This window comes from Antrostomus carolinensis, unplaced genomic scaffold, assembly GCF_000700745.2.
Source record: "Antrostomus carolinensis isolate BGI_N321 unplaced genomic scaffold, ASM70074v2 scaffold26998, whole genome shotgun sequence".
Classification (NCBI taxonomy): Eukaryota; Metazoa; Chordata; class Aves; order Caprimulgiformes; family Caprimulgidae; genus Antrostomus; species Antrostomus carolinensis.
The window spans coordinates 64,085-88,351 of record NW_010332742.1 but is presented as its reverse complement, the minus strand read 5'-3'; the positions used below and the strand labels follow the sequence as shown (position 1 = coordinate 88,351).

Here is a 24,267-nt window from a genome sequence, read left to right as displayed (position 1 = left end):
CAGTGCTGGCCCAGGGGTGACAGGGCTGGTGTCTCCTGCAGGCTGCAGACCTGGCACTGGGGACCCACAGCATTTCTTAAATGACAGACAGGAACACACAGCCCTGGGGATTTTTCTAGAGCACTAGGACCTCTCCATAGCAACTTTCTTGAATACAGTGCTGTCTCTTAGACATTTGGGCTTAAATATTGAGAAGCCAAGCTTGCCCTGAGCAGGAGAAGTCCACTAAAGTGGTGGGATGTATACTAAGGCTGATTCACGTCCCGTACATTTTAGAACCACTTTTGATACACTGCTTTTCTGCTGTTTTGGTTACCTTTTCTAAAATACAATTCTTTTTTTAAAAAACCTGATTTTAAAAAAAATCCTATTAAATTAACTCTCCATGTGACTAATTATCCAGCTGAACCTTCTGAAGGAAGAGATGTTGGCTAGTTTTTGCAGCATGGTGTTGGCCTGCAATATTTATTTTTTGAAAACAACGTTTTGCATGCAAGTTTCTTCTTTTGGGTGCTGTGCAGCTACAGACCAGCAGATCTCATATCCTCCAGGCCTTATCTTGTGGTTTATCTTTCTGATGCTGCTTCCTCTTCTTCACGTGTCTGGCCCCAAGAGTTTGTGCACAAGACCCTGCACCAAGTATTGCAGGAGAAGTTAATCAAAACCTCTAGCTAGATGGGCCACATGGAAAGGAGCACTTACTTTGTCTGGGAGAGGAAGAGAGAAGCCATGCATGCCACGTCATGTTCACACAGTCTAACTTCAGAGACCGTCTAGAGTCACACAAAGAAGCGTAGGCTCCCAGTTTAGGTCTTCTGAGTCACTCTTGGGAGGAAATTACAGCTTGCTGTTAACTACGGAGAAACTCAGGCTTCTATTTTAGGGATGTAAGTTGGATGCCAGTGTGAGTATTCCCTAGATGTTAAGTCACTGAGAACAGCAAAGAAATCCTGTGTAGCAAGGACAAAGCTGGTTTGCATGCACCTACCATCTTGTAGGTCCACCCGGTCACTGAGGCCACAGAAGAGGGGTAGGCATGATTTGTTTCCAACTTTTTTTCATCAAAGTTGAGGGACAGCTGCTTATTTGTACTCAACTGTTCCAGTCAAAGCTCTGGAAGAGACTGTCCGGTAGGAAAGGCAGTGATTGCTCCTGTGTAAAGAGCTTATGGATGTGATAGGGATAGAGGTGGCAATCCAAACACAAACCTAACTCTGTCCAAGTTCACCCTGCAGCAGCATGCCCTGCCCAGAGGGATCAAAATCTCAATTTCTGCATGCTTTCAGGCAAACATCTGCTAGGAAAGATGTGGATATATTTAGATTGTGCTTGGGACAGGAGAGATGAGCTAGATCATTCCTTGAGATCTCTCGCAGCATTATTTTCATTAATCCATCTAGGAGCTCCCATCTCTTAAAAGAAAGTAAAATTTTTTGAGTTGTTGGCATTGCTCACTATCCTGTTGTCCAGAGGAAACAGGGCATGTGGTAGCACTTGAGTAACACTGGATGTTCTCTGTCTTTCACTTACTGCACACAGGAAAATGTGGTGGTTAGAACCTCTCTGCTTCAAGAAGAAATAGTTTTTCAATTCTTCAGCAAAAGTTCTCCAGTCTCTGAACTGTTTAAGGCAGTGATGAGAAGGAAAGACTTTTTTCAGTAGCAATGGTTGGGTCTGGATGAGCTTCATCCGATGGTCAAGCAGAGTCTATGGTCCCTTAAAAGCCATAAAAATAGTATCTTGAAGATATTAAACACAGTGGTTCTGGTTTTGTCCTACTGCTTTTTCATTAAGTCAGACTTTTTTTTTTTTTTTCCAAGATGGAAATATTTTGCACAATTGTGGGATATTTCAGGGGGTTCTAAGCAGAACTCTTGTCCTTCCCTCAGGGAAAGTTTGGAAGAGAAAGGAAAAGCTTTTAGGGAAGATGAGCAGCTGATTTGTGCAAATGATTGTCCAATTATAGTGTGGATAGCTGATCTGCTCTCACTTCATTAGAAGCAGTTGCCTTCACATGTGTTGCAGCCTATGGGTATAAATGAGACAAACCCATTTCACTCCATAATCTTCCCAAATTCTGAAGTCCTCTGGGGTCCTTGGAGATGATCAGTGTGAGATAAATGTGTGATTTACTGCTGCATTCACCTCATAGAGTTGAGAGCAGTGACACAGGGCATCGATTTCAGATGTGCATCTGGCATGGACTGTGGAGAGGCTGGGCTGTACTATTTTGTTAAAAATCTTTTTATGAGAACTTGGTGAAGTCTTTGAGTCAAAGAGTAAATGTATGCTTCTTTACTTCTTTTTGTTTTTCTTATTATTCCTAATTTTTTCCCCAAGCACCTGTGTGTTTTTGACTTACCTTGCTGTAAACAGTCATTGAGGAAGCCGGCGTTTTACATAGCTCTTCAGCACAGTAATTTGTAGTCATATTCTCAAAGGACTGTGCCCAAGTCTGGCATTTTAGGGTTTTTTATTGCCATCTTAGCAAATCCTTCCCCTGATGTATCGCTTCTCTAACTTATCTTTACAAAAGGCTCAAATACTTGTGAATGAAAACCAGCCCATAAGTAATCAGTAATTCATTTGCATCGCTCATGTCGTTTCTCTCACTTTCACCATATTATTCACTCAGTTCTTCATCAGCAAACCTGCTTTTTTCCACTGCTTGTGTCAGATAACTGAATCGGCTCAGCACAGCCCAAGGCTGCAGTGTTCAAAAGCAGCTGAGGATGTTGGTCACTCAGGCCCCAGTTTCCAAGGCAGCCCCTTGCCCGGAGCATGTCCTGCATCAGTGGTCCCTGACTTGGGGTGGGGAAAAACTCCCTCCTCAGCCAGAAGGTTTGCACCTTCCTGGGACCAGAGGTTTCAGGTGCTCGAGCAGCCTGACACCGAGCTGGCCGAGCCTGTGTCTGGGGTGAGTGTTGGTCAGGACCTTTGCAGAGACCTGTCTTGGTGGCTGGAGCAGTGGCTGTCTCCCACCTTTAGGTAACAGCTTGGTGGTTTGGGCACTTCTCCAGGAAGCAGGAGCCCCATGCTCGGGCCCTGCTCCATGATGGGACTCAGCCAGGGCTCCCACAGGCTCCCCAGCCACCATGCAGTGATGGGTGGCAGCTCGCTCCGCCCTTGGCAGAGCCCTGGCCCCCTGCAGACGGGAAGGCAATGTCCCCGCAACCTACCTCGGATGCTGCTGAATTCTGGGGTCTTTGTTTAGTCAAACGGGATGGGTTAAACAGAGTCAGGAATAGTTCCTTCAGGTTTCATCAGGGTCTCATTTTTCCCTGCAGCAGAAGGAGGAGAGGTCTCAAGTAGACTGAGACTTGAGTCCCTGCCTGCTGCCGCTATCCTAAAGTCACCTGGGAGTTATATTTATTTAACAACAGCCCTGCCAATGCGGATGTCTTGGACATCAGTGAGGTCTTCAGTCTCTTCTGTTCTTGGCACGCATGACACCAAAAGCTGTTGACAGTTCCTCTAGCAGAGGTTTAGGAGGAGTAACCTCCAGCGTGGCAGTAATGGGCAAACTGGGCATCAGCCTTCAGCTGGCAGCAGTGAATATGGAAAAGGATATCCCCCCATGGGCTTAATTTCAGAAGCAAAAGCAAGGGGTTAATTCTGCTGAGCTATCATCCTACTGCCATAATTGCATCTCCTTTGCTGGCTTGGTTGTAATGGTAAAAATTAAATACATTACCCAACTGTTTAACTTGGTACAACATCCAAACGTAGACCAGGTGTACAAATGGAGGGCACAGGGTACCCTCAACCCATCACGTGCCTCCATGTGCTGATCTCTTCCTCTCTTTTCCTCTTTAATGCAGGAAAGCTCTCTGTAGAGGTGCTCCTGTTCAGCACAGCCGACCTGATTTTTCCCTGGGTTTGGATTTTTACTTTTAAAATTGTGGTGGCTTTCACTGCCACACTGCCACACCTCCTCCCCCCCCCCTTTTTTTTTATTAAAAAGAAGCTGGAAAGGTAGAGTTGTTAATGGGGCATGCAGGAGCTGCTTTACAATAACAAATGTATATTCCACTTTCCTTTTATATTTGAATTTTGCTGTATGTATTCTCTTGTGGTTTCGAAGTCAAAGGAGACATTGTTTTCTAGTGCAGGCTTCCAGTGGGGCTCTGACTTTTAACTGTATGTGACTTTCAACATTCAACTAATTCCTCTGCATATTAGTGAAGTCAGAACCTTTGATGGAAACTCAAAACCAAATCACAGCTTGATAAAGTGATTCACACTCTCACAAGAAGGGCTGGACTGGAGATGTGGTCCTGGTGAAACCCAGACCAGCCTGCCCAGCAAGATTTACTGTTGAGGGCACGTCAGAGGAATTGAGTTTGCCCTTTTCTGCCCATCTTCCCAACTCCCTCTGCTCGGCAAAGGGGAAGTCCAAGGTTCAGGCTGAAGCCCTGTGTGTTTGCACTTCCGTGGGCAGGGTGTGCTGGGCTCACATGGCAGAGTTAGCTCGTGGTGTGCAATGTCTCTGTACCATTCTCGTGGCCTCCACTTCCCTTTTCTAGTGAGTGGGAGCCTTACACAGGCTCTTGTCAACTTTTGGCTCCTGCAGGGATTTCAGCCCTGAAGTCAAGAACAGCGGATGACATACTGACTGCACATTTCATGCCTCATTTACCTGCAGGACTACCGGGCTTGTTTGCACAACTGTGATGGCTGTAGGTGTCTCTTGAGCTTTGAGCTGTTGGGTTGTGGATATGTTTACTATCATTGAAGGTGCTAATGCAGGGATAGATGCACAATGCTTAAAATGCAGATTTTAGGTACATCTGGGAAGTTATCTTCAAACCTAATATCCCATCAAATGTAAGGGTAGGTCAGTATGTCAGTTCCCCTCACACTGTACTGCTAGGGTACACCCAGCATGGCTATGCCTTGAGATCTGTCTATCTGAAAGCTCAGTGAAGCCACTGAGGGAGTGAAATTGCTAAATACATCAACAGTGGTGTAGAAAAACACAGATGAGCCTGAAATTTGCTTTTGTTTAGATGTGAGACTGGACTGAAAAACAAGGAATATCAAATATGATAACTAATAAACCAAGATTAGAGGAAGAGCTGGCCTGTATGCTTTCCCTAACGCATATGTGAGAAGAGAACTGCTGGCTAACAGTGAGGATAATTAGCTACTGGGGGAATTTAACTGGAGATAAGTTGCATCCTCTGTCTCTTAAAGTCTTTAAACTGGGTCTGCACCCTCCTGTGTGAAAGGAACACTGTCATCCAGATGTTATGGCTGAGCAAGTGCTGCTTGGCCCTGAGAAAAGGACAAGTAGGATCGCTCCATGGTACAGTTGGGGTGCAGAGGTGCAGGGCAGATGGTGAGTGGACCTCGAGGGAGCAGTGGGATTTTCCCATACACCAACCTGCTTTGAGTTAGAAGTGAATGAAAAGCTCTCACTGAAACTTCTGAGCCCAATTTGGAATACATTGCTTTTGATGGAAAGTAATTTTGGCAGAGGAGAGGGGAAGGAGATTATACCAATCGGTTTGGGAGCAATGCTTGTGAGATGTAGGCGGCCTGGGTTACTCCTTGGATGAGGAATATGTCTGTTTTAGGAAGATGCAAAATTTAGGCTATTCTTTCATGTGTGATCTCCCTGCAGGACTGTACATAGGGGAGTCAGTGCACAGTAATCCAGAGTTCAAATTTACGGCTGTTTGCCATGAATGTGGACACTTCCAGTGCAGCAGTAACGCTGACATAACTCATCCTGTTCAGGACCTGCTCGAGTATCCACAGGAGAGGTTCATGCAGGGTAGATGGTGTCCTGTAAACTCACATATGAGCTCTCTGTTCAGGGGCTTCACCATCCAGCCAAGCCCCCAATTCCTCCCTTCCTCTCTCAAGACCAATGTCTATTGGATTGGAAGAGCCTCGTGCCAAGCGAGGACTCGCACCTGGGTCTCCTGTGTTCAGGGGAATCGTTGTGCTCGCCGGGCTAATGGCTGCTCAGGGGGAAAGAGACTGGGCTCCTCCTGCCTGCTGCTGCTCAGGGAAAATTTTCTAGGGTCTCTATTTCATTCTGAAACAACTGTTGAAACCCTGATGCTTCCAGCAGACCTGCAGTATTCTCTCTCTGAGCATGCCCCGTGTTGTGGATTTCAGCATGAGAAAGAAACTGAGGAGGAGAGAGGTTCCTGGGGCTTGCTTTTTTTTCTTCATTTTCTTTCTTTTTTTTTTTTTTTCTTTTTCCTAAACATGATTTTTGCCCAAGATCCTTTCCAAAATCTGTCTGACATTCAGTCAAATAGCCAGTGCCTGAGCAAAGGCCCTGGTTCCTGGACCCCAAAGCCACCTCACAGGAGGCCTGGCACTAAGCCCTGGCAGAGGGCTTAGCTCTGGGGATTTGGTTCAGTGCAGTCAAATCAATCATCTCAGGCTAAACCAAATAACTCCAAGATGCTCTCACTGCTACTGCTGTCCCATCTTCCCCCTTCTCAGCATGGTTGCTCTCAAGCTTTGTGCCACGTTTTGGTTGCACAGCATAGATGCTCCCGGGGCTGCAGCTGGAGCATCGCTGCCTCGCCTGTGTGTTGGGAAGGATGAGCTGACTGTGGCAGAGGAAGCTCCAAGGTGAGGTGATAAGAAAGCATCTCTGCTTGCTGCCCTCCATTCTGTTCCAGCTGTGCTGAGCCGGGTTCCCACAGTGCCTCCATCAGCCAGTAAGGGAAGAACTTTGCAGAGCCCCATGCCAAGGAACTCCCCCAGGGCAATTCTGTCGAAATCAGCAGATTTGCACCCTCTGATTTACTTGTGGCAGAGAGAGTTTTGTCGTGCTGGGGGAAGTTTAAATCTTTTGTCATGAATGTGCATGGAAGCTCTTTAATTACACATCTGGTTTTCTTAGTAGGAAAAAATTTGTATTTTCACCCAGCTATGCAAATCTGATCTCCAAATCCCCATATGTGTACATGTGCAGTAGTCAGATGCATAGTGCCTCTCCTTTTTAAACTTTCAGCTGAGATAGTCAAAGTGTCTTGAAAACAGGATCAGCTTTTCATAGGGGTAGGGAAACTGAGGCACAGAGAGGAAACAACTTGCTTACACTGCAATGTAAGGCTGGTGACAGGACAGTCAGGAACAAAACCCCCCCAACTGCTTTCTCCCAACAACTGGCATCTCTGTCCCAGACCTGTATTTTAACCCCATGTGAAAGCAGAAATCCCAGTTAGACACTGGCAGTCTGGTTGTCATTGAGTGTAAGGAGCAGCAGGGCAAATGAGATTCAGTCCTTGGAATTTTGTCAAAATTGTCACCAGAATAAGAAACAGTTAAAACTGAGTATAATAAACCCTCACCATTTAGCAGAATCAGATGTTCAAAGGATTATCTTCGAAGGCCTTTTTAGACTGCTTCAGTAAGGAGCAAAAAGAACTGAGGCAGAGATTTCCTTCTGGTTTGCGTTCTTCTCCTGTGTCCTGAGTACATTAAATTGAACAAAACCATGTGACAAGATTCAACTTTATTGCTCAATGTCAGCTCTAAGTGAAGCAGGCAGGCAAGCTGCTACATGATACGGTGTCTGGATGAAGTCTTTGTCTTATTTACTGACAGCTATTGATACGCCACTCTCCCTGAGACTACAGTGAAATTTTCCATCCTGGTGGGAGTATTGTTACGTAAAGACCACCCCTCCCATCCCCCAAAAAACCCACCACAAACAACCTTGAAATTGTGGTAGTCAAAGGGTATTAGTGATGAGAATTAATGATCAAATCCAAGATGCGAAGTTGCTCCCACCAGGAAGGGTGCTGAATAGGTGACAGAAGCGCTGTGCCAAGCAGAGGCTGTCCAGACAAGCACATCTTCCTCTTGTCCACTGCAGAGTGTCAGAAAAATGCTTGCTGGCACGGAAGACAGCCTCAGGGCTGATGAAGAGTCTGAGCAGGGGAATAGTTTGTGGTATCAAAAGCTTTGAGACACAGGTTTAACTCTGCAGCCTCTCGCTGTTTCTAGAGGAAGGTGGGCATTGGGCGAGCTGGGGCTCTGTCCTAGGGCAGCTGGTGCCACAACCACGTGCTGCTCCTGGCGAGCCTTTCAGTGCTTTCTTATCTTCTTGTGTACAGCAGGAAAAGGGAAGCAGTAGGAGGAAGCGATTTCTCACGCGGCTTTGTATTTACTTCTAATTAAATGTTGCCAGTCGAGCTCTGTTTTCCCACTTTTCACTACCGGCCGGGATGGGTCTGTCTGAATCACCTCGATGCTGTTCTCAAAGCTGACCACACACGTGCACGCCCCGTTCAGAGGGAAGCTGGAGTGACTTCCACGGGGAGATAGCAAGTAATATACAGCAGTTAATGGGCTAAGCCTCATGTTACAGTGAGTTGAAACAAGCAAGATTACTTTCAAGCAAATAAAATCACCAAGACTAGTGAATTCATTCCCCAGTTTTATACTTTCCTTCTGGCAGTAGCTTGCGTTGTCTAGACAGGAAGATGTGTGTGATCAGCTTTAAAGATGCAGCTTTATACCTCCCAGGGGAGAAAGACCTAAATTCCTGACAAGCAAAGCTCTGTTGGGGTGAATGGGAAACAAATTACTCCCTTCTACTCTCTAAGGCAATCGGCATCTGTATCGCACAGGGCAGCGTTCTCACTGGGGCTTTTCAAAGGTGCCTGTAAGACCTGCAGATGCTCCTGCTTTTGTCTCACAAAGCCCATCCCTGTTTACATGCAGACTTTCGGATGTGCAAGACCCAAACTAGAAATTGCCAAGAAAATTTGACTCTGAAACCCATCAATTAAAAAGGCAAAGGCAGGAGCATGCAATACTAGTGGAAACCGAGGTGCACGACTGGTGAGCGGTGTTACCACACCTCTGTGGGGTTTGCAGAATGAGGTTGGCTGCCCCTGCAGCAAGGCAGAGCGTAGGGGGACGGGGACCTCAGGTTTCTCACTGCGCTTTGGCTGCTCGTCGCCTGTGGGACCCAGCAAATCACTGCACCTCTCTGCCTGGCTTCCCCATTTAAGAATAAAAAAGTTCTCGTCTCCTGGGAATCCTCCTTCCTCTTGCTAATAATGTAGTTCCATATTGAATTAATAATATATAAACTCAAGTAAACATGTCCAAGATTCAAAGATCTAAATTCTGAAGGTTTCACTAAATTCCCTCTGTGTATGCATATGTTGTATCTGTAGGTCTAATTCTAAGGAATATGTCTTTCTTTCTGACTCCACTGTCAATTTATCACTTTGTTACCAGACAGCATAACTAAGTAGTGTTGCAGGCTTCACTTGTGCAAAGAGATGTCCTATTTGTGCAGCACAGCAAAGGTGAACCTCTGTTTTTAAATCCCCGCAGCCAGAGGTGACGTGAACTGTGCAGATGCAGGGTTTGGTTTGTCTGCACACTGGGGTAGGGACTGATTTAGAATTGAATTTCAAACTCCTCCTTAATAAGTGCTTGTGTATTGGGAGCTGGGTTTTCAGTTTGCAAGAAGACCTGAGTTTTGAAATAGCACAGGAAAAAAAAAAAAGCGTTGCTTCATATGCCTAATGTGTTGTCTTGATGGCTGTGGTTGCCAGTACCATCACAGGAGTTGTGTTCAGGTTGGTAACTGGACTGCTGATACACAGCAGCTAAAGGCACATCTGCTCATTTTTTGCATGCAGAATTACATGTGCTTTCCTGAAAATGGCACTTAAATACCCCCTTCTCCCAAATGTGACTGGTATTGATGCACAAACAGAGTGCAGAATGAGTGGATTTTATTTACGCAGAGGTGAACCGATGATTTTAATCATGTCCCACATTTCATTTTGTTTAGAAACCAAATCATAGCAGAAAACTAAATTAGAAAAGTCTCCTTGTTTTCTGAATGATGTTATTTATTTATCTGCCAAAGTGCTTTGCATTTCCTCAGGTCACAGACCAACCCATGTCTGGTTATGTTAATATTATAAGTGTTATGCAAAAGCAAAGTTTAAGAAAAATCTTTCAACTGAAAGAAATAGGATCTTAAAATCCCAAAATAGAGTATGGAAAGGTACACATCATGTCTGGCTTCTCTTTCCCCTTGTGGCAAATGTGACTCAAAGGAGTTGGGTTTTTTCCAGCTCGATCTGTATACAGTTTGGGGGAGTTTTATTGTGAATAGGTCACCTTATAATGCACCAAAATATTTCCTCCCAGAGTTCTGTATTCATAAATCTTTCTTGATTCACACTCTCTCGAAACTGAAATCCAGATGATTTCATTTTCTTCATGGGAAGAAGAATGAAAAAGAGTAAAGGAACACCTTGGCGCTAGGCTGGTCCGCTCTGCTGACGCTCCTGTGGCCAGGCATTGTGCCTTCCCCTTGGGCAGCTGCAGGGCTGATGAGCAAAAGAGTAGGACTGAAAAAACTGAGACTTCTGAGTGGCTTGGTTGTTGCTAAGAGAGGAAAAAATGAATTTCAAAGTTGTTATTTAAAAAATGCTTTAAGTCTTTGCTTCTCTGTAGGGTTCTTTAAAGGTTGCTTTTACTCCTTCTTTGTTCAACCAAAGAAAAGATCAGTGTTATGGTTAAATACTAAAGCAGCTGCCTAGCATAGTGGAGGTGAGTGTTTATTGAGAGTAACAGTCTCTTGTAGTTAAATTTAGAGGAAAGACATATATCTGAAACATAGCTTTAGTATATTCTTTCATTGTAGCTCATAATGAATTTTTCTGCAAAAAAAATGCAGCACAAAATATTAACTCATTTCTGTCCCTACAAAGCAGAGTTATCATCACTGTTTCCCTGTTACAGATAAACAGAGACATTATATGACATAACCAAAACTATGTAGTAAATTGATGGCAAAGCTCTGTGTAAAACTCTGATTTTAAAGCTCCAGGAGCATTTCTGTGGGCTGTCCATCTTCATTTTTTGTTCCTAAGTCATCTTGATGTATTCTTAGCAAGTGAAAGGTAGATGTAAATGCTTATGGTAAATGATCACCTATATTATCCTTTAAAACATAATCAGTTTATTCAAGATGAGGACACAGCCTTTTAAACAGGGATACTTGGCTCTTACATATTTTTCTCTTTGTATTTGCATTTTTATAATGCTGTTTTGATTTTTATAGTGATGTCATCCCAAAGCATCACCATAATGCCATAAATTACCAATAAATTATGTTACTTTCTTCCACCAATCAAACAATTTATTTAAAATCTGGCTCTGTGGAGGACCAGAAGGCTTTTTACTATGTGTTTTATACCCCCTCACCCAGCAGATATGTTCATTGCCATATGAACAATCAATTCCTCTCTTCTTTAAGTATATATACATTTATACAGACGCATACCCACAGACATACATATTATTAGAAGACCATGAATAGTTTTGCCTTGGGAACTCATTCTATACATGAGCAAACACGACTTAAAATTACTTTTAAAGGTGGCCAGTATTAAAAACTGTGTATGTAGCCAGTTCTGTTACAGCTGCTACTGACTGTGCTCACTAGGGGCAAATTTTCTTTTGTAATTTATTATCTGTTTTCCTCCATTCCACTCTCCCACCTGTAACTCTGGGATTTTGTTCTGCCAGGACAGAGGGTAGAGCGAAAGCTGCTTTGCTATCACTGTAATAACTGTTCCAGTCCAAAGGATCCTCTCGTCATCTTAGCTGGATCCACAAAGAATTACTCTGTCAGGCATGACGATAAACATGCTCGGTACTTAAAAACTACTTTTGTCTTCTCCTTTTCCCCTTGTGAAGACAAGATGGCTTTTGGTCATACAATGGCTTTTCACTGAAGGCCAGGAAAACTTGGATTTTGAAAGTACCATACTTAGGATGAGTTTCAGTATGACTCCCGGAGGACCTGGGCTTAATGGGCCTCCATGGCTAAACAGGAGTGATTCCTACATTCATGCCTGTTCCTGGTAGATCCATCATGTTGACCTCTCTCGCTTTTAATCTCCTATACACTCTATACTTTTCTAAATCTCCCCATGGCTACCATTGTATTTATCACATTCTTGGCAACGCTGCTTCTCCAGTACCAGCTCTTGTGCTTGGAGTCCAGCTCCACTCCTCCTCCACCTCGCTCCCAGAGCCAACTGGCGTGTTTGCACAAAGCTTGTACTCTATTTTCCTTCCTCACAATCTCCGAAGCGCTTGTGCGAGTGAGCTATCGTAGGTGTCTGAGCTGCAGCTGGGCTGGATTCTGTAATTCTTTCTTGCACAACCCCTACTTAAGGCCTGTTGACTTCAATGGAGCTATTCATGTTAGTGGGGGCTGCAGATTCGGGCCCTTGGGTTGTAAGGTCTCTGGGGCATAGACCTTGTCTTTGTATGCCTTGCAAATATGTGCTAGATGAGTAATGATAGCTCAGAAGAGTGAGTGTCGCTTTACATTTGCCATACTGAAGGAAGGTTGCCAGGATTGCACTGATGCTGCATGGGGTCCCCTTCCAGGGGGGAATTAATCCTTTTATGCCTCCTGCTGACTGGTGAAAAGAAAAAAGAAAAAAAAAAACCCAACAGTTTGGCCATGAATACCATTAGTTTAATCTTCCTTTTCTCTGATCTTCCAGTACTATTTGCTTTGTATGGCTTCATCAAGGTTTTGTATGTGGACAGAATAATTGAAAACAAATTTAGCATGTCTCAGACCAGAAAGTTCCCTTTCAGCTAGATCACTGGCTATGCGGTAGATAAATGTCTGGTTTTCATTTTTGGTTATGTGAGAAATTTAGAATGGTTTGATTTGTAATTTTGAATGTTAATAAGAAAGGAGAAATTTCCTTGTCTCTTGGCCTACGGAGGCATTCTGGCTTTCTTGCTTGTCTTGCAGCAAATGCTGTTTATAAAAATGTTATTTAGTACAGAAGAGTCTGATTATGTCCTTGAACTCTAGAGGCTCCAGTCTCTGAGTTCAGCTAAGACCTCCTTGTGCCAGGTACTGTGCAGTCACAGACCAAAAATGCCACCCCTACCTGTACAGATAGTGTTTAAATGAAATGCAAGAGGAATGGCTGAAGGTGAACCACCAACTGGTGGAAGGCTGAGTTTCAAAGAGCACTGAATCAGCACCAGTCCACAGAAGTGATTTCAGGAGAACATATTTCCTTTTAAGACAATTTAAGAATTCTGCAGACAGGGAGATTTGTAGGGAAGAGATGTAGATATTTAAAGGGACATCCTCCCTAGGGGAAGAGGAGCAGATGGGCAGAAAATGCAATGCCGTGAGTGTTTAAGAAGTTGATGCTGGTGTTTGGGGCTAGATTTGGGAAGTTCGGGAATACTTGTTGATAACTGGGTAGAAAATGAGAGATGAGAGGGCAAAGAGAAGAGCATGGCTTTGAAGATGAAGGCAGACAGCTTATGTCTGGTATAAAGGAGACAGAGGAAGCTGCTCATGTCACCCTGAGCTTCACATCTCTCCAAAGTGAGAGGTTGGAAGGACAATCCTTCGAGCTGGGTTTGAAATGGATGTGATCTGGGGCAAGACTGCACATGCCAAGGACAGAGAAAGGGATGTGGCAGGGTTCATAAATTTCTGAAATGTTTATACATTGTTTAACATTGCAGTTCTCAAAATCGCAGACACATTTGCTAGATACTTCCAGTTTAGGGGTGAAAAACCTTATTTTTAACTGCAGTTGAAGAAGGAATCACAAGCTGAGCTGAGGCAAAGTCATTTTAGCAGGTGTTAGGCTCAACAGAAACTAGAGTTTGCAAATTGGATGTCACATAGGGACTGATTTAAAGCCCCCTATGTCAATGGGCATCTTCCATTAGCTTTGATAAGGTCTGGAGAAGGTGCATATGGGAGTACCACGTATATACCATATGTACAAATGCAAATGAGAGACGACTTCTGTCCTTACTGTGTTTCCTGCTACACAGGAATTGCTGCCCAAGGCTGCAAGTGTGGAGAGTCAGCTCCGCTTTGTAGCTTTACTCACCCCACAGAGAAAAACCTTTTGAACTTTATTTAGGAATCAGTCACTGCAAATTAAACAAGTGTACTCACAAATAGACCTTTTGAGGGGATATATCAGTCTGTTTTGGAGACAACCAGAAAAATTTCTGGTAATGGAGAGCTTGTCTGGAATTTTTTCTTCTTGATATAATATTTTTTTTCTTTTTGATATATTTAGTATTATAACCATTAATTACATGTTTTCCATTAGCTCCCTTCCCTACATATCATGGACTCCAGCGAATACTCTTAAGAGGATGTCTGTTTCTGAGAGTAGGAAAGAGTCTGTATTTACACGTATCTTTATGTCTGTATATATCTCTGTATCTCTATATATGTCTGTAGATGTATTTAGTTTCCTGACATGAAGGCATTGCAAGCCCTGTGTGTGATAATAGATTTTTAATGTCTTGCCAGCTTCACGGTTACATGGAGAACAAACCCTTGGGTCTTCAGATCTTCATTGGGACAGCAGATGAACGGATACTTAAACCTCACGCTTTCTATCAAGTCCATCGCATTACGGGAAAAACTGTCACCACCACCAGCTATGAAAAAATCATTGGCAACACCAAAGTTTTAGAGATCCCACTGGAACCCAAAAACAACATGAAAGCAACGTAAGCATATTTCTTTTTATTAGCAAAGTTGAGGAGGTTTAAATTGGCATGTGAAGTTCTTTCTCCTGTGGAAAGGAGTCACCTAAATGAATAATGATATCTGCTCTGGAGTGTCTCCCCTTTCCAAAGCATCGGGATGATATATGTGTGTAAAACCCTTTTTACAAAAGCATGAGCAGCACTTAAAAGCACCTGGGTTAAAGCTGCTTAAAGAGTTACCATTCATCAGCTGACCATGCAGGCATTTTTGCTCTTTACCCCAATGGCCAAGGTGACTGTATTGTAATTACCTGTCGTCTTCAAAGTCAGAATGGTTTTGTAGGGCACTAAGGAAAAAAGAAACTTGAATCTCAAGTCCTTATGCTGCAGTGATGCAATGAGAAGCAAGGAGCAGTAGACAGCAGAGGAAAGGTGCACAGTTCATTTTACAACCTTTAATGGAGTAGAAAACATCTCTCCTGAAGTCAGCCAAGTGCTCTGGCCATGAAATTGCACTCTCTTGTAGTAATAGGTTAACAGAAAAGCAAGTACAGGCACATCTTTTCTGTATTACTTCTTCCAGTTTTATGAAGGCAGAGGGATGGAGTGGGCACCAGTCTGAAACTTCAGGCTTGAACATGTGCCAGGCAGCATGAGAGCGATTACTCTGCAGAGGGAAGAGCTGTATCTCCATCCTTCAGAGGATACTGACAACATTGGCACAGCAGCTCTGTTTTTAAGCCCCCCTACTTCATCGCAAAATCCACGTTCTTTATATATCTTTTTCTTTTTTCAGAAAATATACCTCATTCCTCTCTTTCCTTCAAGCCTCTCCTTCCCTCTGCGCCCAAGGAGATAAATAAAAGTCCACATCTCAAACTTAAGCAGCCAAGTGCTGAATAGAGCATGACTGTTCCTAACGAGTAACCCTGGGGTAATAAACCCCTGCACACATGCAACGGCAAGGAACAGCGTTGGTGTAGGAAACAGCTTGGGGTTTATGCCTCCCAAAATGTGCTTTTAATTCCTATCAAAAGAAGAAAAATGATATGTCTTTAAAACTGATATCAAAATGAGTTGGCAGTGCCTGTCTGATAACAGTGCACCCTCTGAGGGCTATTGCTGAGCTGAAGATCTCAGATTCTGTGAATATTAATTGGCACATTCTCTTAATGTAGACAGGTATGTTTACTAGGTTACACTGGACTCTTAAGAAGTTAACCTGCTCTTACACCAATATTAACTTGCAATGCTGGTTTAAACAATCCTAATACTTTCATTGCCACTCAGCCCCATCCTGCTCCCTACATCCTCCCTTTGTGCAGGGATGTGGTGAATGGGAGCACAATCAGCTGGTTCAGCTACTGTGATTCCCTGCAGAGCTGAACTAATTTGCCCACGTGCAGGCAATAACTGCTGTGCAGTCTTTGGGCACTGAGCTGTTTGGAGAGCTACTCGTGGAGGCTTTAATGCTCTCCAGCTCGTGGAGGACTGTGGCGCAGGCTCAGCTTCTTGCCTGTTCCATGTGCATTACTTGTTCTTGTTCACTCTCCCTGCCCTGGCTCTGCCATACGTGCTCCTGTGCTTAGCATGGGAGGGAAATAAGACTCAGGGTTATAATGTTTAGAGAGTGGCTTCTGCTGTCACCAGAGTGTCCCTAGCTCTTGGCTGGGACATACCTGGGACACGCTGAGCCCAGGATCTTTGGGGAGGGGTCCAGCAGCATCCCTCACTCACTGCGCGTCTGGCATTTCTTCCCCTGTAACTGCTGAAATGGCAGTATCTAGATCCTAAACAGCACAAGTATTTGGAGTTGCTAGCAAAACAGCTTAATCCTCTTGACTGCCACCTGTTTCTAAGCTGTTTGAGAGCAGAAATGTTAAGCTAAACGGTATGTGTGTTTGGCAGCATCGACTGCGCGGGGATTTTGAAGCTGAGGAATGCAGACATCGAGCTGCGCAAGGGAGAGACAGACATCGGGAGGAAGAACACCCGTGTCCGGCTCGTCTTCCGCGTGCACATCCCTGAGTCCAATGGCAGGATCATTTCTCTGCAAGCAGCATCGAATCCCATTGAATGCTGTAAGTATCCACTGAGTTTTGCTTCTTCTCCATCTCTTGCAACAATGATCACCTTGTCCCTCTGCTCCAGGCTAGCACTGAGGGGAAAAACCCTGACATGCTCAGATAGGCAAACGCAAGGTGCTCTGCTCCCCCTGCACTGGCTGGGTCTGTGCCGCTGTTTGAGTGACGTGTGGCTCTTACCTACGTGTACTCCCTTTCCTGAAACAAGCTTTGGTGGCAGGTGGCCCTTCACGGTGCTTAGAGCTTGTGAGGACAGCGAGGGACTTCGGGGCTTTTGCAAAGTTTATTTCTGAGTGTGTTGCTGCTGGATCTGTCTGGCTAGGAGCAGGGAGACAGTGTGGCTGTGCTGCATATAGGGGCTTATATACATTCTTCGTGTTTGTGAATGAGTGTGCAAGCTGCATGCCTCCCTGGGAGTGCTTTTATTTTGAGTGGAGGCACAACCAGAACTTGTTATCCACAAGCTGGCAAGTGGTTGGAGGTTTTGAATTCAAACCTGGGCCAGACCCTAGCACTGTGGCCAGTTCTGCCTGACAAAAGAGTGACCGCAGCCCTCTGATCTGAGCTGTGGCAGGAACACAACTGAAATGGAGAAATAGGTTTGATTTTGAGGCTCAGGTACATCCTGGTCAGTGTTTTTTCTAGATGTGCTAAGAGGTGTACAGCTCAGGAGGCTGCAGCTGAAGCAGGGAAAGCCCAGGTTGTTCTGGTATTCCCCTGAGGGACAGAAGAAAACTTGCAGTTTGATTTCTGAGAGGCAAATCCTATAAGCATGTAAGCTGAGAAATCTGCACCTCCCACTCATTTTAACATACTGGATCCTGAGAAGGAGAGGCCTCCCGCAAGGTGCCCCCCATGTCACAGTCATTTCTGGAAGGGCTCCACCCACTTTGCTGGTTCATGTGCATCCTGTGATGCTTTTTGTTGGTAAATGGTGCCTTTTCAGTGGTTTGGGGATTTCACAAATACATAATGAACAGTTTTCCTCTCCCTTTGCTGAATGACTCACCCCTTTAGCAGAACCTGTCTTGCCATAAGTCATGTGAAGAAAATCACTGAAGAGTTTCTCATGTGTGAGTTTTATTTATTGAGACGCAGGCTTTACTTAAATAACAACTGCTTAGAATAAGAGAGGAGCCAATTTTGGATGGGAAATCAAGAGAAATTGTGACTAGTGAATTATTGATGGCAGGTTTGAAAAAAATAGTAGAAGTGAATAAACAAGGCAAGGCTAAGGAGAAGTTGATGGGTATGTACAATCTCTTGGCAATGTTCATGAGAAGATACTGACCATCAGAGGATTTTAGCAGCTGAGTGAAGTCTCTGGGCACCATGATGGGCAAGGAAGAATAATGGGAGTAGCCACCACCTTTCTCCATAGGAAACATTATGATCCTTTATGGGACCAGATGGCTGAAACAATAGTAGCCTCCACCCCAAACGTGTCCCTGCTGAAACAAAGGCCTGTTTGCTAAAGGAAACATTCAGCAAACTGCAGCTTCTGTGGATAGGAAGAGAACTGCAGCAAAGCATCACCTGGCACCTCCTTCAATTTATTTTCCAAGCGGAAGCAGCCCATTCCTGCCTGCAATGAGGAGCTACTTGGGTGGGGAAACTCCAGGTGTAACCTGTACATCTACTGTACAGAAAAACAGCTCAATCCCAGAGCAGAGAGTGAATGGTTGCTGGGTCATGCAGGGAGCCCTGCAGATCACGCCCCACTTATTCAAATTCTCCTACAGGAAAAGCAAATATGAGTTAGCCAGGCATTTCCAAGACCCTTCCACAATTGCACATTGTATTTATGCCCATCATCAAAGAGCGTTCAAGCAGAAATTCAGTCATGGTTTCCAGGAAAAGATCACATTTTTCCAAATTGTATGTGCACACCTGATTTGCCCGTGCAATGACTGCTCTTGCAATGGCTTGTTTAAGATGTCTGGGCATTTTTACTGAGATGCGTTTGCTTTGATGAGTCTTAGGGGGCATTAAAAAGTCAAGAGTGGAGATACCAGTGTAAAGTGCTTATTTTTATGCTTTTTTATCATTAAAATATGAAAATGTTGGCTGCATAGCAGACAGCAAACATCCTACAAGAAAAAATGTGTTTGTTCCCCAAGAAAAAAAAAGTTTTATTTTTGGAATACTGGATATACTGGCAATTTGGAGAGATGTGTTAAGGACTCTGCTGTTCTGAACTCATGGTATAAAGTGATCTGGAGTAATAAGGCTCCTCCATTTAGAACATACATTGCATATTTAGCAACGTTTTTGTATTTCAGTGGCACTTCCTGATCGCAGCCCAGTTCTGGGAAGATGGTTAAAAACGTTAGTTGGTTCAGCCAGCATTAGTAATGCAGAGTAAATCACACTAGAGATGATAATCTCAGTTTCTCACAGACAATCTGTACATGTTGCCTCAGGTAAGCTCAGGCATCTGGCCTAGAAGAGACATGCCAGGGCTCGGTGACATGTTCTTGTGTCCCACCTCCCACCTTCGTGTGCTGCTTGGATTCTCTTTTTTTCCTTTTCTTTTCTTTTTATTTTATTTTTTTCTTGACACGGCCACCTGGGAACGCTTGTCCGCAGGGGCTCTCCGTTAAGATCTCTCCTGTCTGGTAGCTGTGAATAATATCCCATAGGGAAAGCCTTAGTAAGTAGCAGCTTTAAGATAACTGGCTGTTTCTCTACCAGTGGGGTTCCCCCGAGAGCACTGTTGCTACCAACAGAATAGCTGAGTGCTCTCCTCAGCAGAAGCCGATCCCGGCTCAAAACGCCCACCGGTGTCAGCAGATCATTAGCTGCAATGAAGCAAGAACTGTGAAGTATCTGCTTTTCATGGGGTGATTTGGTTCCACCTCGTCTGTGTCACATTCAGCGCTTGACAGGTTTTAAGAGGGGATTTCACAGGTTCAAAGCATCATCCGGAGCAAGTTCCTCCCCAGGCAGCTGTGTGGGAGGACCAAGGAGGTGATATGTTGTTAAATGATCAGTTATGCCTCAAAATGGACCTCATATCCAGACAAGCCTGCACATTCAGCAGCTTGCAGCTTTTTTCTCCTGTTGCCTGTTGATTATTTCTGAAGCCGCTGAGGAGACAAAGGCATTTGAAAACCCTCTGATAGTTGTAGCAACAGCCCATCACTTACTTTGGTGTCAAAAGCCACTGTCTTGTAGGTGTGGTGCTGGAAAGGTGAGAAAAATCCCTTCTCCTGGGTGTTTCTCCACGATGAGGCCCTGTAATGGCAGCAGCCCCCACAGGTGCTACCTGAGATATCCTCACAGCCCACAAGTCCACGCAGCAGTGTGCCCAGCTCCCTGCCCATGCACCCCTGCACACCTGGGTGCTGTCAGGTGTACTGCGGCTGTGCCTGCCCAAATGACCATCCCTGCTTGTGCAGGTCTACCTTAGGCATAAGCCAGCTCCTGTAGGTGAGCTCTTGCTGGGCCAGGCAGGACTATCACAGAGCTGCTATCACAGAAGGTGGTGAAATCACAGACGTGAGAGGTTACTGAGTTAGTTTGTCCCTTCAAATACAGCCCTAAGAACAACAAGGCACTCGGCAAATTGCCCATGGAGAGCTTTGATATTTGCAGACTTGATAATTATTTTCAAACCGTTAAGACAATTTCTGTAACATTAGTTCTATTCATTTGCTTTGATTTACCTTTCACTGTGAGCTGAAACTCATTGTTTGGTGAGTGAGTGATCTCTAGAGTTGTGTTTCTACTCCTTGGCTGAAGCATCCATGGAACAGAGAAGTAGTATCGAAGGGGGTTCAGAGTAGCCACATAAGCACCCATGAGGCAGCTTGTTTTACTCGATGCTGTCAACAACCAAAAACTGCTTTATGCAAATGTCTGCAAGATGTGAGTGTGAGGCTTGGGAGTATCATCCACACTGTGTCACAGTTTTTATTCTAATAGATCCTGGTTAAACCTTCCCAAAGTGTGTGATGGTTCTTGTTTTGTATAATCTGTGTTTGCCGAGTTTAAGCTCTGCTCATGAATCCCTTAAAATGCAAACAATTGCACTTGGCATGAGAGAAAGAGTCTAAAATCTTGTTCTTATAATAGATATTCCAAGGTGGTAAAAAAACAAAACAAACAAAACTTATTGCTAAAGAACTGTGTGTCCATCTGAGGAATTTAAATAGTTTCTATTATTGACTGTATTTTGTTCCACTAAATTGAGTCTAATATCTTATTTCCCTTTAATCAATTTCCCTGGAAGTTTCCTTTATTTTTCTCTCCTTCTAGTAGATTTTCCCATAATATTAGACAATCTGAGCCTGTGATATGTGGCACATTAATAACTACAGAGGAAAGAGCTAGTCATGTAAAAGAATGTTGTCTTGGCAAACCAGTGAGTGCTTTTCCTCGGCCAGGAGTTGTGCTGGTTGTAATACAATGGCAGGCAAGAAGGAGCCCTGGTTTATGGAGATAAAAAAGCAGAAACAAATGATCTCTTTGCACTTGGGAGATAATCATTTGCAAGTTTAACCATAACCATGATTATTATGAGAGTGGCATGGTTTCCAGTTGAATTAAAGGACTTTTTCCCCCCTTTCATTTCAACTTCAAGACATTCACATAGTCTGCTGTAAATACAGCTGACACAAAAACTGGTGCTTTTTCTAAAGTTAACATTTTCTCTCTGTTAAAACCCAGAATTTAAAAACTGATTCTGACATCTGCCACTTTTAATGTGCATCGAAAATATTTCAATCTGGAAAGTCTGAGTCAGACAGAAGGAAAATGCCCTCCCTTTTTGCAGGCTGCAAGCCTTGCTATGAGGATAAACTCCAGTTTATTTTTTGTCTTTGCAATACTGCTGTTGGTAAAAGCAATCGCCCCAGCATATTACACAGAGCGTGGATTTCTGAGCATAATGTAAGCTCAGCAGATCTCCTCCACAAGGGATTAAAGGGAAATGCTGTGCATACCCGCGGAGATGATTGACAGAGAAGTGAACCGAGGCCATGGTTTTCCTGTCATTAATCACACGCTGGTTTGGTGAGCTAGCTGCAGTTCATAGAAAGTATCATACTTATCTGACACTGCTGCCATCGGTGCTTGTCACTCCTCCTTCACAAGGACCTCAGAAAATAAATTATGTGCAGAGAAGGAGGTGGAGAAAAGCCTGGTACTTTTTTCTTGGGTGTCTCTGCAGAAACTGCTGATTAAGTCTTGCTGGAAACTGTTGTTGTTCATACCAGCTTTTCTTTTCATAGAGTCTAGATCAGATTTTCAAGGTTTCCCATCTAATCATGAGGGCTGAAAATTTGCTTTGTTTACTTGATTCTCACTTAAGCCTTCCACTGCCCCATACTCCTTCCAGGACGTAATTCATCCCATCCCTCCAATTAGAAGATTGCTGCTCTCTAGGGTACCTTCCTGATGTCTACTTGCCTGCTAGAGGAGTTTCTTGCCCTTGCTCCTCCCTTGGCTCCCATTCTGCAGCTCCCCAGCCTTTGCCTCTCCTCCCGCCAGAGAGCTCAGCATGCTTCAGTGTCTGATGGATGGGATCAAAGCCTCTCAAGACATTAATGCATTGGATAAGCATTGGGCACAGGAGCTCTGCTCCTATCAGTCCTACCACAGGCAGGCAGCTCGTGCTAAATAAACACAGTGTGACAGGAGGAATGAAATATTTACTTTGGCTCATTAAGGTTTGCAGTGAGGTGGAAGAATTAATCCCACAACAAATTATGCCTCTGCTATTGCTTCTAAGGTTTGGGATTTTCTTTTAGCATCAGACACTCAGCTCTATCTGCTCTTCTCAAATGCAACAGAAATCAGTGACTGGATCCAAGAGCCTTTTGGGGGTTTGGAAAGACGTGTCAGGAGTGGTGAGTCATGGCTTGAAGGCTTCCAGCACTGAGGTGAGCTGGGCCTGCCCTGGGCAGGGTAAGAACAGGGAGGTCCAAAAAGGGACCTGGGCATTTGGTCTTGTTGCACTGGGGGTGCACGTTGGGACCTTACCTCTTCTAAGTAGCCACATTTTTTGGTTTATGTGGCTTGTGGTGGCAGTTAGAGATATAGAGGTAACGCTAGCTTTGTCCTCACTGAGCTGCAGATAAGCCTCAGTCTTGCTCCTTGTGATCACCAGGGTAAGATCTGTCCTGAACTGTGGTTAGCTCTGAGGACAGCAGGTAAATCTAAGCTCTGGATCCAGTGTTGCAGAAAGATGGTATGGAGCAGGAACTATTTTTTTGGCCTCTGTTTATGCAGACGTTGGCATGGAGGCCTCCAGCTGTGCTGCAGAAGGTGGCACTGAGATAATGTGCTGATATGCAGAGGCTGTAGAGTATCTCTGCTCTGGAAGTGATGGTCAGAGCTGTGCTACTCTGTGCCAAGTTCACAAGGCTGTTCCTCCCGACAGGCAGATCACATTAGTGTTTTTGCTTTGCCTACATTACCCGATCCAGCCCTTACGGCACCTGCAGGGAGAGAAATTGCCGAGACAGTTCCTCTCCGGAGACTGTTAACAGACATGTAGCTTCAGTTAAGACTCCTCATAAAACAAGTCAGCTTTTGGGCAAGACAAGGCAGCATTTGGTAGCTCTCCAAGCTGGTAGAAGGAAACACGATGCTCAGGCAGGGCTAGAACTGCTTGTCCTAGGAGACATGTGAAGGAGGAGCACTGATGGGGAGAGCTGGGCAGCACAGAGGGAAAAGGGGCTCTCAGGTGGAGCTGGGATCACCTAAGGAGCACAGTAAGGAAGATAACTAGGGTTTTCACTTTGCACCTGCTAGCAGCTATGAGCAGTGCTCTCCTAGGGTAGATTTGGAGCCATTTATCCAGGCAGTCAGTTGTCTCAAAATATCACTTTTTTCTTCCTAGAAGCCCAATAGCCTCTATGCCAAAAAAACCCCAACCCAACAATTTTAGATGCTGTGGGCAGGTAAGGGAGCAAGAAACATCTTCGCCCTGCCTTGGTACCTTCCTTACAGTCAGCCTCCAGGTTCATGCATCCCCTGTGAAGCATTCAGCCTGCCAGCCCAGAAGTTTAGGCTGCCTTGACCTTTCCTCCACCTGCTAGCATAGGGAAGGAGTAAAGGCTCATCCCTCAATAAGCACCCTGTGCCCCCGCAGTGGGTGCACGTGAGCCTGGGTGGGCTGTGGGCAGCAAGCCCACAGGCTGAGGCTGGCTGGAGGTGTTGCAGTGCTCCCAGACAGCAGCTCCCTTTCTTTCTGGTGTCACTGCGTGCATTGTATTTCTTGGCACCATGCATCCGTGACATCTTGATTTGCAGACAGTCAAATAAAATAGAAAAATAATGTCCCCTGTTAATAGGTTGACACACTGCTTCAGGCCAAGTGTGAGTATTTCTATAGCATTTGCTTTGCTGCCTTATGTCAGTAACTGTTGCTATTGAAAGTAAACACCCCAACTGGTTAAATCAACAGCGTTTTGTTTATTCAAAGCTCATAAACTCCAGTAGCTGTAGGTCACTTTATGAAGTGCCAACCCCTGGGGGAAGAGAAGGAGTAGTGTGAAATTATTGCATGCAGTCCACCCATCATGAGCCTTAGAGGAAGGGGATTTATTAGCAATTAATATTTCTTGCAGAGGAAAAAAAGTAATCCTATTGAGGCAGCTCCACATTGAACCTTGAGCCTCTTTACTGGTGGAAATGGGGAATGGGGTGAAAC

At 44.5% G+C, this 24,267-nt stretch overlaps 1 protein-coding gene across 1 annotated transcript in view; it reads left to right on the top strand.

Annotated features, from left to right (window-relative positions):
• NFATC2 (nuclear factor of activated T cells 2) overlaps positions 1–24,267 on the top strand; it is a gene marked incomplete at its 3' end in the record, with an annotated part of 50,262 nt that overhangs the window by 5,165 nt on the left and 20,830 nt on the right. Inside the window, exons 4-5 of the mRNA XM_029086395.1 lie at positions 14,342–14,544; positions 16,432–16,604. Of these exons, the coding sequence (XP_028942228.1) occupies positions 14,342–14,544; positions 16,432–16,604 (376 nt within the window). The remainder of the gene's footprint in view (positions 1–14,341; positions 14,545–16,431; positions 16,605–24,267) is intronic.